Source organism: Lycorma delicatula, chromosome 6 (assembly GCF_047948215.1).
Source record: "Lycorma delicatula isolate Av1 chromosome 6, ASM4794821v1, whole genome shotgun sequence".
NCBI classification, from domain to species: Eukaryota; Metazoa; Arthropoda; class Insecta; order Hemiptera; family Fulgoridae; genus Lycorma; species Lycorma delicatula.
In genome coordinates, this window is record NC_134460.1 from 162,842,073 (window position 1) to 162,859,808 (window position 17,736).

Sequence of the window (17,736 nt, forward strand, 5' to 3'; positions counted from 1 at the left end):
TGCGTCTTCTTTATTTTTGTCTTAACTTTAGACATCACTGTTATAAACTCTTAAAACATGGTTTATCGTAATTTTAAAAATCATTATTCATTTCTTTATAAAATAAGTTGGAGGTAAATCTGAAATCACATAAAATAAAAATGTATTGTTAAGAAAAGAAATTTATTCCTGAAATTTTTGCTGTTATGGTAAATTCTTTAATTTATATAATATTAAACAAAAAATAATGGCATTTATTAATACATTTTCAACAAAATCATTTGTACTAATTATTTCATTCATTATTATTAATTTCATAATTTTTGTTCATTATAAGAAATTTAAAACCACATAACAAGGTAATTGTTATTGTGCATTTTTATACTTAATTGGGAAAACTTCTTTCATTGAATTCTACATAGCATTTATAATAATTTTCTTGTCTATGAAGTCTTTTCCAATTATACTAATTACTTTAATACTGCCAAATACATTTAAAAATAAATTTTGATATTCACTCATTTTATAGTCATCAATTCAGTTACTTAAGTCACTTGGTTTGAACTAAATATTATAAAATAGGCATAGATTTTTATAAATTTCATTTTTATTTCATTTAAAATTATTAGAGGAAATAATATATGAAAAATTATGTAGTTTTTATGATATTTTGTGTTCCTTATAAGAGAGATTGTTTACTTATTGGTAATTAATTATTATTTTAGTAAACATGGAAAATAAATTGGTGATAACAATAATATATTTAATTTTTCTGAATCATAAAATGATTGTAAAATGTATGGAAAATGAAATTAATAAACGGGTAGAAATTGAATTTGTTAAAGACTATTTTAATGAGAAAAATATTAAAGCTGCTGTTGTGTGTGCATGTTCAATTCAAGGTGAGTTAATGAAACATATCCTTTCTTTCACTCCATTTATTTTATTTGGCGATTTGATGAATTTAATTGCCAGAACCGGGTGAAATATGAAATATGGTTAAACAAAAAATATCCTAATTTGGTATGTTTAAAAGTTTTTTTATAGTAAAGCAATAAAAGATTTTTGATTCCAGAAATTTACGTATATGTCGAAATATACATTGTAAATACAATTTTTAGCAATAAACTAAGATATGAAGAACCATTTTTATGATCTATGTCATGAAATACCAATATGTTTCTCTTTCTTTCGGAAGGTTCTGGATTCAAATCCCAGATAGGGTTGACTTTATTTACACTAAAAAAATCCATTTCTCATCTCAAATAAATGGTTAAAAGAGAGTAATTAAATTTTGAAGTCTACCTGCACTTTCCAGAGTAAATAAATAAGTTTCAAATTAGTGGTGTATGTTGATTACTTGTCTATTTGGTTTAATCTTTGAACACTGATTTCCCACTTATGCTTATCATTCTCTAAGATTATTTAACAAGGATATGCTGCATTTCCTGACATAATTGTCAAAAGTATAAAAATAATGATGCACCATGTATACATATATTATACTACCTCAAATCCAAAACAAGGGATGTAATTAAAACATATTTTGAAATGCGACTATAGTGAAACCAATTTACAACCATCCGGCTAACTAATTTCTAGATAAGCTGATCTTATGTTTATTTCTAACATCTGACATCTTTCCTCAGACCTGATGAAATGAGCTATGATTTCATCTTCCTTAATAAATGCGTGTAACATGTTTGAAGCTATAGTAGAAATAAATTAAAATGAAATTTTGTATTTTATGCTGCGTACCTATTTGTTATAATGTTTAAGGGAAATTATTCTATTCTGATTAAATTCCGATGTCAGAGGTTTTGCAGATTTTTACATTTCATGATCCCTCTAACAAAAAAAATTTAGCATTGAAAAATTGCAGAAGGGTTTATGTAGTTAGCCTGTGTTTTGCTTTACATCTGAAGAATGATGTTCCAATTAATTTTCCTCCTAAGTAGTAGCCTGACAAGGGCAGAGCCCTCGGTAACTAGACTTGCATAACTTTTTCAACTAAGCCAGGAAAGGTATGTAACTTTTCCGTTTTTTTTGCATTTCATTTATTTTTGTACAATTATTTATTTAATATTTTTAGTATTTTTAAAAGTAAGTGATTTGAATAAGTAACTGATTTAATAGTTGCTTGATACCGACTTCTGATTTGATGAAATTATTTATTTAATATAATTTAATAAAGTTTTCTTATATCTTTCTTGTTGATTATATTATACTGTTTATTTAACTGAAGACTGAGCTATCATGTATCTATAGAATATTAACAATTAAACAACTCAAATCAGTATTCTATACCAAGATACAGGCAACCACCTGGGACTGTTTTCTTTATATCATATCAAAACAATAAAAAAACTTAAAAATTACATTTTTTAATACTGATAATAATTGAATAGAGTCTACAATGTTACAATGAAAAGATCTTCTGGAAGAATGATTTCCACCTATAAAACCATTAGTAATTTGAATATTCATAAAATACTTTAGTCTCTACTGTTCAACAAATTAACTATTTTAATTCCTAAATGTTGATTTTTATTATTGACTAGTGGGGAGTATCTGGTTGTATCCTGGTGGTGGTCATCTATTACCATCACTTTATCATGATGAAATTAATTTTGTTAAATGGGAGAATATGATTTAAAAAAATGTTATGTTTAAAATAGAATATTATTGTTTTGTGTAATTACCTTTTGTTTTTTTGTTAATCACTTTTTTTATTTGCACACATTTTATAAACATTAAAAAACCTGGCTTTTGTTTAAAAATATTTAAGTGTTGTGTTGCTCATTATCTATTGTTTTTCCAATGTCTTCTAATTTTTGTTCTTTGATCCCTAGCTGACGACTAGAGGGGGCAGCTGGCCAAGCAACCAATACGCTGCTGTGGGATTCCAAACTTTGGTCGCAATGGTTTTCCATGCTTTATAGTCTATAGCGTGATCCTGGCCTGGTTGAGGTCAATTCGCTGATTCCTCAGGTCATCTGCAACTTGTTTTATCCAAGTTTTCTTTGACACAGATCTTTGAATCTTCCACTGAGTAGGACGTCGCCCCTGCAGAGGAGTCTGTGTAGCAAGCGATCCAGGTTAATCTGGAACTCATGACTAAACCATCTCAGCCCCTGCGTTTGGATCGCTTTTCAACTGTTGGTTGCTGCCCGCATCTGGATCTGATGACTTCATTTCAGATAAGGTCATAAAGTGAAACTTGTATGACGTGGCGCAGGCATTGCATTTGGACAACCTCTAGCCAGTTCAAGTCTGTTTGGAGGAAGGTCCAAATTTCTAGAGAAGAATTGGGATGATAAGTGTGTGGAAGGGGTGGTTTTTGCCTGGAAGGTAATGTTTGCTCGCTTTCCTAGGCATGTTTTTAGTGAGGTGAAAGCTGAAGCTGCCTGCCTAATCCTTGCATAGATTTCAAATGTAGATGCCACTTTTTTTCTTGGACCAGTGATCCAAGATGTTTGAATTCTTGGACTTGTTCAATCTGAGTTCCTCCGAGGTAAACAATGGACTGTGAGCCGTCAGTTATTAGTATCTTTATTTTATCTACATTGATATGCAGTCCAAAGGACTCTGCTGTACTAGAGATCTCTTATAAAATATATGTGGCCTTGGCATCACTGTTAAAAAGTATGGGGCTGTCATCTGCAAACATAAGGTCGGTTAGGTAGTAATCCTTATCACATTGTACTCCACGCCTTCCTGCAAGCGCTCTCCTCATTATAGCGTCAATTACAATGTTGAACAACAGTGGAGAGATGACATCTCCCTGGCGAACTCCTGTTTGAATGGAAAATGCATCGGATAATTCGTTTTGGATTCGCACACAGCTGGTTGACCCATTGTATGATGCCTGGAAAAGACGAATGGTTTCCTGGGTCTACATGTTCGGCTTTCAGTGCATTCCATACTGCAGGCCGTGGGTGCAGTCGATGAACACAATAACTTCATATTTGTCACTTGATTCTTTTTTCCATCAGCAGGCGGAAGCCAGTATCACAGCAGCCACGATATGGCCGAAATCCAGCTTGCTCTTTATGGCTCGTCTGTTCACGATGTTTCTGCAGTCACAGTCGAATGACTTTCATGAACACTTTACCAATGATTGAAAAGAGGCTGATGCCGCGCTAGTTTCTGCAATCTTGATCGTCCCCCTTTTTATGAATTTCTATGATTATAGCTTTCTTCCAGGTGGAAGGTAGATACTCGTAGAGCTAGATCAACTGAAATAGTGTGTGGAGTCGGTGAAGCAGAATGTCTCCTCCAGCTTTGATCGCCTCCGCTGTGATCTCATCCACTCCAGGTGCTTTACCATTCTTCAACGACCTTATTGCTGCTGCTTTAACTTCTTCAATCGTTGGTTGGTCATGGTTTAATGGCATTGCTGGTGCATCAATTTGTGGCGGGGCTGCGGGAGGTACTTGTGGAGGATCGTGGTTGTGATTGTGGTAGTGGCTTGGCACAATCCATGATGGCTTTAGATGCCTGGTTTCCTCATCATCAACATCAACTGTTGTTGCCAATTCGATACGAAAGTGCAATCTGAAATTCCTGCCTACGAATCGGATCAAACAGGTGTGATCAGTTCAGTCTGGCTGTTGGTGGTGACTTGCGCATGAATAATTGTGAACTAGAATAATGTCATTGTCTCATTGGTACTGCAGGTTGTACTGTCATAGATTCAGATCCAGTGTGCTGTAGTTCAGACAAAGCTGCAATTTATATCTTTCATTTGGTTAGTTTCTTTGCTATGATCTTTGGCCAACACGATGTCCGGTTCGTACATTTTATGTGGCTAGTCGAATTTCTTCTTTCGGACTGATAATTTATTTATTTATTTATTTCTTTGGCCGATAGTCCATTTCTCACCACACCCTGGGTTCCCATTGTTGGTGCATCGGCTGCTCCGTATGTGGTAGCATGAGCGGTGTAGTTTGATTAAATTTCCACAGTTTCTTGCTTGGTTTTCTCCCAGTTTCCTGGGTTCTAGTCATCTGGGCGGAATGAACACCCTCTTTCTTTTGCAGCCAGGCTTGGGATCACCATTGTAATATTGTTTTTCCAATGTAAAACATTTTTTTCTAGCACAGTCTAACCTATAATGCTATTATGTATAAAATAATGATGATAAACCTGTAACATTACTAAGGAAATTATTATGCCTTCAAATAATTATACCTAAAATATTATTATATATTTGCTAACAGTAGGTTTTTTTAAATAATTTAAGCTTCCGTAACAACAATTTAAACTAAATTATATCATAAAATGTATTTTTTTTAACTTTTCAGATATAGTATACTAGTTGTGGTCAAAAATAGCAAGAGTTTTATTTTTTATGAAAAATAATTTAATTATTGCTTTACACTGATTTTATCTTTTTCAAAGCAGTCTTTCAAAGATGCAAGAATTTCTTCCGTAATAATCATGAATTAATATCTGAATTTGACAACAATTACGTGCAGGCATATGTCAATAGGTATTAGAATATTAGTCTTTCCTATGATTAATCGGAAATGTAATGTATTTTTGGAAGGTTGTAATTTGTCGACAATGTAGTAAGCAAATATTTAATGTTTATATATTTTCACGACAAAAAATTTATGGTAAATCAATTTCCTTGATTATCGAATTTAATAATCAATTTGAAAATTCATTTTGAAGTAATTTGAAAATTACTTCAGAAATTTGAAATAAGAAAGCTATCTATTGTAATGGGTACCATGATTCGACTTCCAGAAAATTTCGACATATCTTCGCGTTTCACATCTCCCAAACCCCAAAACCACCGTCAGCTCAAGAGTTTATATATATATATATATATAATCACTTTCTTGTGGACACGATAACTGCCGTAATTTTGCACCAATCACTTTCAAATTGTTCCTTAAAAATAACTCGTTCTAAACTCTTGGTCGTTCGTTAACGGCAAAATCAGACCATGGGTTGGAAATGGGGGCTTTATCGAGAAAACAAATATCGCTATAATTTTCTTATTAAGTAAAATATCGAACTCGTTTAAAGTTCCTACTATTCTTTGGATAAGAGCCTAAAACTTATCTAAGTAAAGTCTTTTGATATCACAAACCATCAGCTCGGGGGGTGGAAAAAATGGCGTCCGAAAAAAAACATACATCCCTTAATAAACACAGTATCAAATCGGTTTAAAGTGGTCGTTAGTCCTCTAAACATTACCTAAATCTTTTGTCTGAAACAACTTTTGATATGACCAACCCTTACGGCAAGGGATGACCAAAACTTTTCTGGAATTGAAGAAGATGGGGCTTGCCGTACGGTAAAAATGTGAAACTCTTTTTCACATGCAACATTCTCGTATTGAGTAAATTCGAAGTTTTTCTTAAATTTAAGGTGAAAATATTTTTTATCCCCTACAAAGCACCGGTGAAATCTACCTCCGCCTTCCGGCGTCCTGAAAAAGATTTTATTAATCCGAAAATATCATGCTGTCAATTTAACATTCATTTTTTTAATTGTCTACTGCATCCTAATTAGACCAGAAATCTGAATAATTTAATGGCTAAACTCATCAGAAAGGTTCTAGTGCTGGATTTCTTGAAACAATTAGTTAAATCGCAGAAGATTTAAGCCAAAATCTTTGTTGTATTCATTTAAAGAAAAGCATATTTGTACGAAGTAAAGGATCGCGAATAATTTCGGTTTTCAGATTTCAACGGAAGTATCCATTTTGACCATTCCTGAATCCATTTTGACTAGTTTCAGCGTGACGTCTGTACGTACGTATGTATCTCGCATAACTCAAAAACGATTAGTCGTAGGGTGTTGAAATTTTGAACTTAGGACTGTTGTAACATCTAGTTGCGCAGCTCCTCTTTTGATTGCAATTGACTGAACCAAAAATTGTCAAAAAAGCCCAAAATCCAAAACAATATTTTGGATTTTGGATTTTCATACAAAAATATGTATGAGAAGTCGAATTCGAACCGATGTGTTGCTGGTTACAGATCCAACATGTTCTTACTTACACCACATATCTACTTGTGCGACGTGAAACAAAATTTATATATAAACTAATATAAAATGCTGATACGGTGACACCACAAAAAAATGTGATGCAATGTGGGGTCCACCACATTGCCACAGTGGCCAGTTGAGTAACTGTCCACTTTATTAAAGAATTGGAGGATCGTATCTCACTTTCAAATGAAATAAGTTTAAAAGAAGTTCGCAAAAAATGTGTATATGTAATTTAATAAGCGTGCAAGGAAGTCATGTGGTGTCCACGTCAGATTTCTTTTATTTTTATATTAATTCGGATTAATACTATTGTTTTATTAACATACAGCTCTTTTTAAATACAGAAACAGTACCTCGTAAATTTCTATTTAAAAACAAAAAAATATACTTTATAATAAAATAAATTTGTATTTAATATTTTAATAAAAATTTTGCAAATTAATTAAATTCCAAAGTAAAGTTTCAATCCATTTAAAATTTCCAAACAGGTAACTTTTCACGATAAGTTATATTATTCTTCAAATGCAAGAATAAATTAACGGGTAATAATAAAACCACATGCGTACGAAATTAATCATTTTTGTATGAAATTTTATAATGTAAAATTTCATACAAAGTTCCCCCGCAGATTACTTCAGTAACCAACCAATCAGAATACCGTTATTTTCCTACCCAATCAAAGTACAAACACGATTGACCAATCAAAAAGTCGCTGTTTTATATATATATATATATATATAAATTGTGTACTTTACAATGCTGCTCTGATAAATATTTTATCACAGTTTCCCTTGATTGGTCCAGGCAGATACTACGGAAGTCCCTTTTTTTATCCCCTTTTTTAGATATGGCAGCATATCTACCCCTTCCTGATATCATTTATGTAACGTATCTATTGTTTAGAAAAAAGGTTTATTTATTTATTGTTTTTGATCGATCTAAAATTTTTCGAATTAAAACTTTTTTTTTCAAAGTAATCTCTTGAAAAGTACATAATTATTGTGTCGATTAGTTTCTAAATAATATCAATTACATAAATCTGAAATTTTTCATAATCATATATGTAAATATTTACTTAAAGTATTTTTCAGTTAGCATCTCAAAAGTGTTACTTCACTCTATACCGATTTACTTTTTAATAAATTAATACAGAGTAAAGTTTTTTAACTTTATTTATTATTTTAATATTTAGTAACATTGCTCTAGATTTTCTCATGGTTTTTCTTCTTGATTCTTTCAATCAGTTGCTCGAGCAGTTCCTCTGGAGCTATTCCTGGATTCACACTACTTCATTATTGACGGGATGCATATAATACTATATTCTGTACCTGACACCATAGAGAAAGACACCCTCCATGTGACGGTTTCAGTTGCCACTCCACCTCCTCCATAGCTAGCCCTTATGGAGATCATCTTCAGCCATGACATCTTTCGGTCAAGCCTCAGCCAGAATGCCACTGATGCGAATGCCACAAAAAAAATTCCCTTCGGTGTACTACTAACTAAGATAAACTCCAAACAAAACACATCTAGCCAAGTCTCAAACAAGACTGAATAACTTTCTAAGAATAAAGGAACTGAACTCTACCTACCTGAAAGGTAAAAATGAGTTCGACACACAATAAATCATAAAATGCAACACAAAAACACTAAAAAAACATAACATGTGTATCGGTACATTCTGTACCGATTTGATTAAAGTATAAATTAATTTATTTGAAAATAGAATTTATTCTGAAAGAGAACAGTTCAATACTTGTTAATTTAAGGAGGCCAGGGGATTTAGAATCCCTGGAAGTGTAAGGGATTTGAACTCTATGATGCATTTAGTTTCTTACTCTTGGAAAGAAAACATAATTTTAACTATGTATGTATATATATACACACACATATCATAATATTTAAGATCATAATATTTCATTTTAGTTGACTGAGAAAAGAAGAGGAACTGGGGACAATGAACCTGAATCTCCTTGGTGTCATTACATTTTTTAATTGCCTGTAAGTAAGCTACATTTTAAAAAAAATGATGCAGCTATAGTATTTCATTTTTCCTCAAGTAAACCTTGAAGGATATTATGGAAATTTGTCCCACTGGCAAACCTGGTGTTAGATGAAAACAACCAGAAGAGCTCAAAATTTGTGCACGTGTGATAAACAATTTTCTCACAGCCAAACTTTATTATTTATTTATATTATAAAATAAATTATCACAAAATGATAACATAGGAGATGAATTTAGGTGATGGTAGAGACAGGGGTGATATAAATTATACATTCTGTATAATTTTCATTTACACTCGTACATATCATCCTCATTCATCCTCTGAAGTATTATTTAAACAGTAATTACTGGAGGCTAAATAGGAAAAAGAAAGAAAGGGCATCACCCTGTTGTTTCTGTATAGGTAAACAAATATTTTAGATTGATTCTGTTGTTCTTGAGATTATCCTTGAAAAAAAACTGCTATGTTTCGTGACAATATAGCTTATGAAAAAGTATTTAATTTAGTAAGTAGATAAGTATGATAGTACCTTATAATAATTAGATAGAGTATTGTCGAGTATTAATAACAATATTATTTTAAATTAATCATTTTAATTTTTTAAATTTTAAGCAGAGATCATACTCAATGTCATAATTAAAAAAAGCTATATTTTTTTTTAAAGTCAGAAGTTTGGTAAATTTTCCAACGGTACTGGAAGAGAATAACTAAATGTACTGATTTTTAATTGAAAGAAAGGTAATTAAAAAAAAAAGAATATGTAATTAAACTAAAATTATTAAATAATTTTTATCATTCCAGAATCTGTAGATGTACTAAGAATATTGATGAATAACCGTACAGTAATTTCAAAATATGAATACTCTTCTATGAATGAAATATTTGAGCGTGCTATGTCATTACCGTACACTAAAATTGGAGTTTATGTTAACTATTCGTGTGAACTTGGGAAATATTTTTTATCTAAGGTATTTTATTATTAACTTACCTATTAATTTTTTAATACTCTACTTCAGAACAAATTGTATTCTAAGCAAAGTTTTGCACAGTCTTATCTAGTATTATATCAACAATTACTGAATTGGTGCTCTTAATTGAAGCCCAGCAATTACTGTGTACCAATAATGTTAGCATTTAAAAAAAATATATTTATATCTTTAAGTGGACTTGAACCAGGATCATGTAAAATCATAAAACAGCCAGTGATTGATGGATTTTTAAGATATTCCAGAATCTTCTTCTTTATTGATCGTAACTGCTTGTCATAGCTCAGGAAACATACATATCTGGAAGACAGAATCAAGTGTTGACAAAATTAAAATGCAATCAGTCTGCTTTTGTGTTGATTATTGATCTGAATAAAAGGTCAATAATTGAGAATTATGCATTGTTCAAACAGAACACAGTTAAAAAAAGAAAAGATACAATAATTGCATAAAAGCCCTTCAGCAACATAGAGTCAAATTTGCTAGTCACCTCACTGACACATGTAATCGCAAACTCACTCAAACTTGATATTCTAACACATACACAAGTGCCATTTATTAACTAACACCAAACTGTATAAATATCTCAGCCAAGTATTAATCATATGATTTTTTGTTATGATTAATTCACCACATAAGCTCAAAATTTATGCATAGGAATATAGTTTTGTAGCATATGATAAATTCAGTGCCTGATCAGGATTTAAACCCATGATCTTCCACATGAAACTGTAAGTTATGGCCACCCTACCGTATCATATTTAAATTCTGAATAAGATTTTCCAGATTATTATAATGTGATTTTTAAAACAATTCCTTTATTTTCAAATTTTGATAAATCTTAGCAGAAATTATTATACAAGGATATTAAAGGAGTTCTCTTACTGCAATGAATGTGTATTATACAGAGTAGTTTTGTACTTACTTAAATGTTATTTTTCTTTTCCTTATGTATTATAATCTATACTGATTCTTTTACTGAAGCCCAGTCAAAAATAATTGTATTTAATTTATTGAGATTTTGCAGCAAACAAGCTACTAGCACCCACTAACATTTACTTTTCTTGTATTTCAGTAAATGGTAAACACCTCCTAATTTTTATAAGTATTAATTTTAAACTATGTAATATCATTGATAAAAAAAACTTTTGGCTGAGAGGTAGTCCTTTGTCTGCTTCTTTTCTTTACTATTATCAATACTACTTGATTATTGTATATAGTCTAATAATTTTTTTTTAAATCATGATATTAAATTTTATTTTCTTGTTTTAGAGTTCGTATTTACATATGTTTAATGAAAGTTATATTTGGATAATAATGAGCGATTATAAGTATGATGGAGGTGTAAAAATTATAACTGATGAATTAAGATACCATAATTTACGACTAGATACGGACATGACTTTAGCCATTAAAAATGATAAAATTCTTGGTAATGGTAAAAATCAAAGTAGTAATTTTATTGAAATAGTTCTGTATGATTTGTACAGAATACATACAGATCAAACAGTTATTGTTACTGATGCTGGTTACTGGAATAATGAAACAAAACTAAATGTTACTCTTAGAGGTACTAAACTTTATCATCGACATAACTTACATGGAGTAATTATCAATAGCACTGGGGTGGTAAGGATTTCTTTTTATAAGTAAATTGACTGAACTGCACTTTTTGATTCTTTTCTAAACCACTTATCACAAAATGTGTACCTTAACTTTGTTGCATGCTACATGTTTAGTCATATCTGATTTAGTTATTTAAAAATCCAGAATCCTGTGTAGTTTCTAACTACCACTTCCAAACCTAATCATGAATGATACTTTTATCTTGAAAATAGTCATTTCATTTATTTTCTTAAATAGTGCTTAAAAAACAATTCTGCCTTTCTATAAGTCTCCTTACAGAAACAAAATTGTGTATATTATGGTCAATATTATCAGTCAATTTTAATTACAGACAGTTCTTATTATAGTTAACAGTCATTTCTTATTTATCATCAATTTTGAATTGAAGGAAAATCTCTACTAAAATATTTATAAAACTTGTAATTTTTATTAGAATCCATTTGTGATTGTGTACATTAAATAAAACTATTTTCTTTTTTTTTTCTAGCCAGAGTATGATGCCATTGAAAATTTAATGGGCTATTATATGGACAAAATATGAAAAAGAAAATGTTGTCAAAAAAAAGGCTTTGAATCCCCAATTAATAATTTAAATTAAGACCCAGAAAATATAGCAATCAGTGATGCTAATTTATCTTACTCGTGTTTCTTTTTTATTTCTTTGGTCTTCTTACTTGACATGCAGACAGAATTAAAAAATTCATGAGTGATGGATTGAGTTAACCGATCATTCTTTTTTAGTTTTTTTTTCATGCAGATATTTTGAGTATATAAACAGTACACTATGGAATTTAAAACAAAAATTAATATATATAGGTGTTTTTCTACTAACAGTTGTAGTAGAAGTAAATAGAAAGTTTAATAACTGTTGGGTATAAATTAATTTATTGTTTTTAACTACCTATTCCAGACTTTTGTATTACAAATTATATGTAGTAGAAGAGGAGCCAGTGACAGTTCATACATTTAGGTTCATCTTGCGCAAAATAGTACATCAAAGGAACACCAAGCCATCTGTACCTGTTCCATTAAGATTTATCATTTCTTGTGCCATATGCTACTTGATATTACGTATTTCAGGAGAGGTTAAAAGTACTGACTATACCTAACTGACATCGCTTCTTGGTCTCTTGGCTAAGATCAAAGTGTAACTAACTGACACCAATTATTAGGCTTATTGTGCAACTGTTATACAGGAAACTCTCATCCCATTGATACATCCACTGTTATATAGAACCAAGTATTTTACAGTTATTATTGACCCCCAATGGTCGAGTGTATACCCTATGCCGGGATTGGATTCTTTGCTGTTCTAAAATACAGTTACAAGTCAGTTTTTTTATAAATTCAGTTCAGAATTTCAAATTCTGTGCATTACATTCTTACATTAGTAGAGTTTCTTCAGATATAGCTTTCATAAAGAAGGTTTGCATCACACTAATTCTGCATGACAAAGCTCATAACAAAGAAGTGTCAACAACTGCTGATCATAAGCAATCTGTAACAAGCAAGAGGTTTCCCTCGCCATTACACTATATGTTGCACTTCTCTGGGCTCAAAGTAAGCAATCTAAAGAATGATATTTTGTTGAGAACCCTGTTCTTCTTCTGTTGTCAGTCACTGGTGATTAGAGAAATGTACCGCAAGTGCCAGTCTCTGTTATAGTAGGAATAAATCACTTTGATTTTCTCCTCCAGGCGTATGTTGTGCTACATTTCCAAAAAGGAAGTTCATCTCATCCAAGGGTGCAGTTGTGAGATTCAAAACCAAGCTTTTGAAACTTGGCAAACAAGGTAGGATGAATCATGGAGGTGTTACATGATAATACCCAATTTTTCCTCATCTGAAAGGTTTGTTAACGGCTGGTTGGGTATTTCCCAATCTTATAGTACACAATTTCTAACCAGACAAGTGAATTTAAGGAAAAAATTACTTTAAGCTAGGTTTAGATTGATTGATTCAGGTGTTTACCCTTTTTCTTTTCCTGTTTAACCTCTGAAACCACAGTAGGGTATTAGTTCAAAGGATGATGTGTATGAATGTGAATGAAGTATAGTTTTGTACAGACCCAGGTTGACCGTTCCTGAAAAGTGTGTTTAATTGAAACCCAACCACCAAAGAACATCGGTATCTATGATCTAGTATTCAAATCCATATAAAAATAACTGTCTTAACTAGGATTTGAACCTTAGAATTGTTGACTTCAAAATCAGCTGATTTGTGATGACAAGTTCACCACTAGACCGATCTGGTGGGTTGAAAAAGAAAAAAATATTTACCCTAAAGTGAAAAGTTGAAAGATACAGAGAACCATGTATGTTTTGCAAACAGTACATATCTGGTTCTCTTAATCTCTTATTAGGTCACCTACAGTTATTCAGTTGTGGTACCTAACAGAATGGCAGTCTTTGTAAATTCCTTGCAAATTGCATCATACCATGGTAATGTTTTTGTATTTAAGTGGAGGTTTTATTTTAGTGTTACTCTTTTATTTAGCATTACAATTAGAAGAATTCTGAAAGTTACTTTGATGTTAGATATTGTGATTTTAAGCTGAATTTAACATTTCCACTTGTATGTATGACACTAGTGGTCTGATCCATTTTGATCAATCAGATTGTTACAAACCTTCTCTCCCTTTAACTTACCATATCTACTTTCATTTCAATTTTCATTTCTTCCTCAATATCTTGATGTTTCTATCATTTTATTATGTGCCATCCAATGATGATAATACACTTACCTATTACTCATTAGTGTTACACCTCATGTCAGGCCTAGTGTTACACCTCATTCCGCCTAAATCAACACTGGTAATCCCCAGAAATCTCCTCCAGCTAGGATATCATTCTATAAACAATAATCTTAGCAAGCACTTTATATACTATATTCAACAAAGTTGTCCCCCTATAATTTGAGCAATCAGTTTTCTCTCTTTCTTATTCACTGGACACACAACTACAGAGATCTAATCACCTGACATTTTTTCTTTCTTCCACATTTGCACCATCAACTGATGCAAAAACTTAGCTAGTTCACAACCACCAGCCTTAATCAGCTCAGCAGTAATTTTATCCTCCCTATGATTTTTAAATGTACAATAACTGCCTCCACTTCATTAAGCCGAGGATGTTCCTGGAAGGGTTGCAAGCTAATAAAATTTATTTCCTCCTCTTCTTCGATTCCTTCAACATTCCTATTTAGCAGGGCAAAAATTCTCCCTCCATCTTCCAACTACCTGCTCCATCCTTCCTATCAAATTCCCTTTTTTATCCTTACAAAAGTTGTTCAAGACTGAAATCTAGCTTTCTCTTTCCGTATTCTCAAAAATTTCTGTGCATTTCCTAGCAAAAACCATAATTTCCTCTATCCACGGCTTTTCAAATGCTCTTTCTGTGACACAGTTTACTGGCATATGACCTCTTCTCCTTGTAGGTACCAAAACTCACTCTTGTTTCATGACTCAGCAACCTGGCACTGGCTAGATTTCTTTTCTTCAATGCTCTTAAACACTTCGCATCTATCCAACAACCTCTGTCCTCTACCTAACAGTTTCCTCTGCTGCCTTGACAACAATCTCCTTGAATTCATTCCATTTCTCTTCAACTATTATCCTTTCTACACTGTTCCTGCCCCTTTACAATCCTTCTTCCACCCTTAACTGATACTCCCTCCTGACCACATCATCTGTAATTAGCTTTTTGCTGCCAAATTTCTTTTGTTTCACTCCCCTAAATTTCCCCTCATTACTCATTCTCTGCCAGCATTTTCCTCTAACCAAGTAATGGTCAATATCAAAATCTGCACCTCGGCAACTGTAATCATCCATTATATCTGATCCACCATGACTATCAATTACAAAATGTTTGTCCAGCAAACATAACCAAAGTAATTTTCTGAATACCTTTATGATCAAAATACGTGCTACTAATAATCATCTTTCCCACTAGCAAAATCAACCCATCTCCTATCGTTTTCATTGCACTCTTCATGCAAACTCTGAGATAGAATAACCGGTCTATATCATTACTACCTTCCCAACTTAGCATTAAAGTCTTCCAGGATAATTTTCACATCGTGCTTAAGAACCTTGTTGTAAACTTCTACCAATTTCTTATAAAAGTAGTCAGAACTATCAGCATCATTTATAGAGTCGTGTACATATATAATACTTATGTTAAAGAATCTCTCCTTAAATCTCAACACATACAATCTTTCATTCACTGGTCCGTATCCTTTACGTGCATTTCCAACCACAAAACCAATCCCAACAGTTCTGTGCTCACACCCAACAGTGCTGTGCTCACATCTACTATAGAAGGTAGTATAATTTGTCAGTTTCATAATTCCATTTAGTCTCCATTTGATCTCCTGCAGTGCTAGTATCCTTATTCCATTCTTCCCAGCTCACTTAACAGATCGGCAGTGGCACCAGGCCTGTTCATACTAGTTACATTCCATGAACCCACTCGTAAATCCATATTTCTACATCAGCGTTTTCTGATTTTCTCTTACTTCATTATTCATATCCAGTTTATTCTTGCGAGAATTCCTATCCTATTCCAAGGCAACTTTTGGTTTAGTAACAGTCAATCTTTATAGGGCTGTGTTGTTAACCCTACACTCAATCCCCAACCTGGAGAACTAGAATTTTTCTGTCAAGGATTTCCTTCCCTCAACCTAGAGGTTCCAGCTTTAAGGAGCTGGAAACTCGCCCTCACCCACCCCCTACAAAGGCAGGATTTGTTGGTTACATAGAGATTAAATCTTAACTCAAGCGTTTCTTCATATTTAATGATTGTTAAAGAACATACCTACTAGACATCTGTGCGCCTACTAAGAGTCAAAACCGGTCATTTACCCTCCTCATTTTTCAAAAACCGGCTTTGGCAGAGTTCCAGTGATGATAATACCACTGTTATTATCACTACTGGAGAGGTTTACGCCTCTTTATTTAATTGCTTTCTCTCAAGTCTTATATTTATGAATACTTATTTGTATTTTATAACAATAAATTACGATATTGTTCATTGCTAAAACTGCAGATAATCTTTGATAACATCTGAATTCAAATAATCTTACAATTCAACAGACTTCATGACTTCTGTAAGACGTCGATAGTAAATAAACTCTCTGATAATATCTGAATCCTTTAAAGATTACATTTATTTTTATTTATGCTCTTAAAACTAACTCTTTATGTATTAAGATACTAATTATATTTATTTAATTACTAATTTCTGGCTAATTATATTTATTAGATATTAATATAATATTAGCATATTACTGAACACCAGCCCTTTAATGTTACTGGAATTTTCAAAACATCCTATGTACTCCTCTCTTGTAATATTAATTAGAACTGATAAACCAAAATTTCCCATGACCTTACAAGAATATTTTTGGTACCCTAGGTTTATTTAAAGAAATTCATTTGAAATGAAAACATTTAATGGTGCTGTGGTCAGGAGTGTGAAGAGATGATTTAAATATTCTGAATATAATGATAAGTAATGTGTGATTTGAGTCGACTGAAGCGTAGCTTTGTATGAGTTTATTCTTTAACTAATTTTTTTTATGCATAATAGACAATAAGATTGTGTGTTTGTGCATGTATGTTGGTCATTGTAGTCACTACTCCTTAAAAAAAAAATATGTGCGTGCAACTGTGTATTTCAGATTACTCCATTAAAAACTAATGGCAGTAAACCATCATTGGCACTGATCATGGATGTATCATACCAAAATGCTTCTGATATTGCTACTAGATACGTCATTATCTTGTTCATGACTTTAGCCCAGATGTATAATTTCAAGTGAGTAAATTAAACAATAATACTTTTAAGCACGATTTATTGTAAACACCATAAGCTATTTTAAATAATTTAGAGAAGAGAATTTAAGATTTTTTCTCTTGCATACTCTCCAGTGAAAATGATCTCATTAGTTTATTGTTTGGCTACATATTTCTATAAAAGATAAAAGTTGGCAGATGAGCAAGGATTTTCCTTTAGGAAGCCTAAACGTGTCGTAAGATTGATCTTTAGTATCTGGAGGTAAAGTTATTTGTTGCAGCATGTATATGACCTGGCCTTGAAAAATTGAAAAATTAGTGGATGCCGGGTTTT

The 17,736-nt window shown here is 32.0% G+C and overlaps 1 protein-coding gene and 1 long non-coding RNA gene across 5 annotated transcripts in view; one reads left to right on the plus strand and one right to left on the minus strand.

Annotated features, from left to right (window-relative positions):
• LOC142326444 (uncharacterized) overlaps positions 1-17,736 on the minus strand; it is a 19,086-nt gene continuing 1,350 nt past the window's right edge. For 2 of the 4 annotated variants that reach the window (XR_012756782.1, XR_012756783.1), the window contains 2 exons: positions 9,985-10,282; positions 1-119 (listed from right to left, as the gene is read on the minus strand). This is a non-coding gene — a long non-coding RNA (uncharacterized LOC142326444). Of the gene's footprint in view, positions 120-8,200; positions 8,583-9,984; positions 10,283-17,736 lie in introns of those variants that run through there. The other 2 variants (XR_012756785.1, XR_012756784.1) reach the window with 2 other exon arrangements.
• Positions 17,308-17,736, plus strand: part of LOC142326443 (ionotropic receptor 75a-like) — a 21,584-nt gene continuing 21,155 nt past the window's right edge. The window contains exon 1 of the mRNA XM_075368960.1: positions 17,308-17,424. Within this exon, the coding sequence (XP_075225075.1) occupies positions 17,336-17,424 (89 nt within the window). The 5' untranslated portion in view covers positions 17,308-17,335. The remainder of the gene's footprint in view (positions 17,425-17,736) is intronic.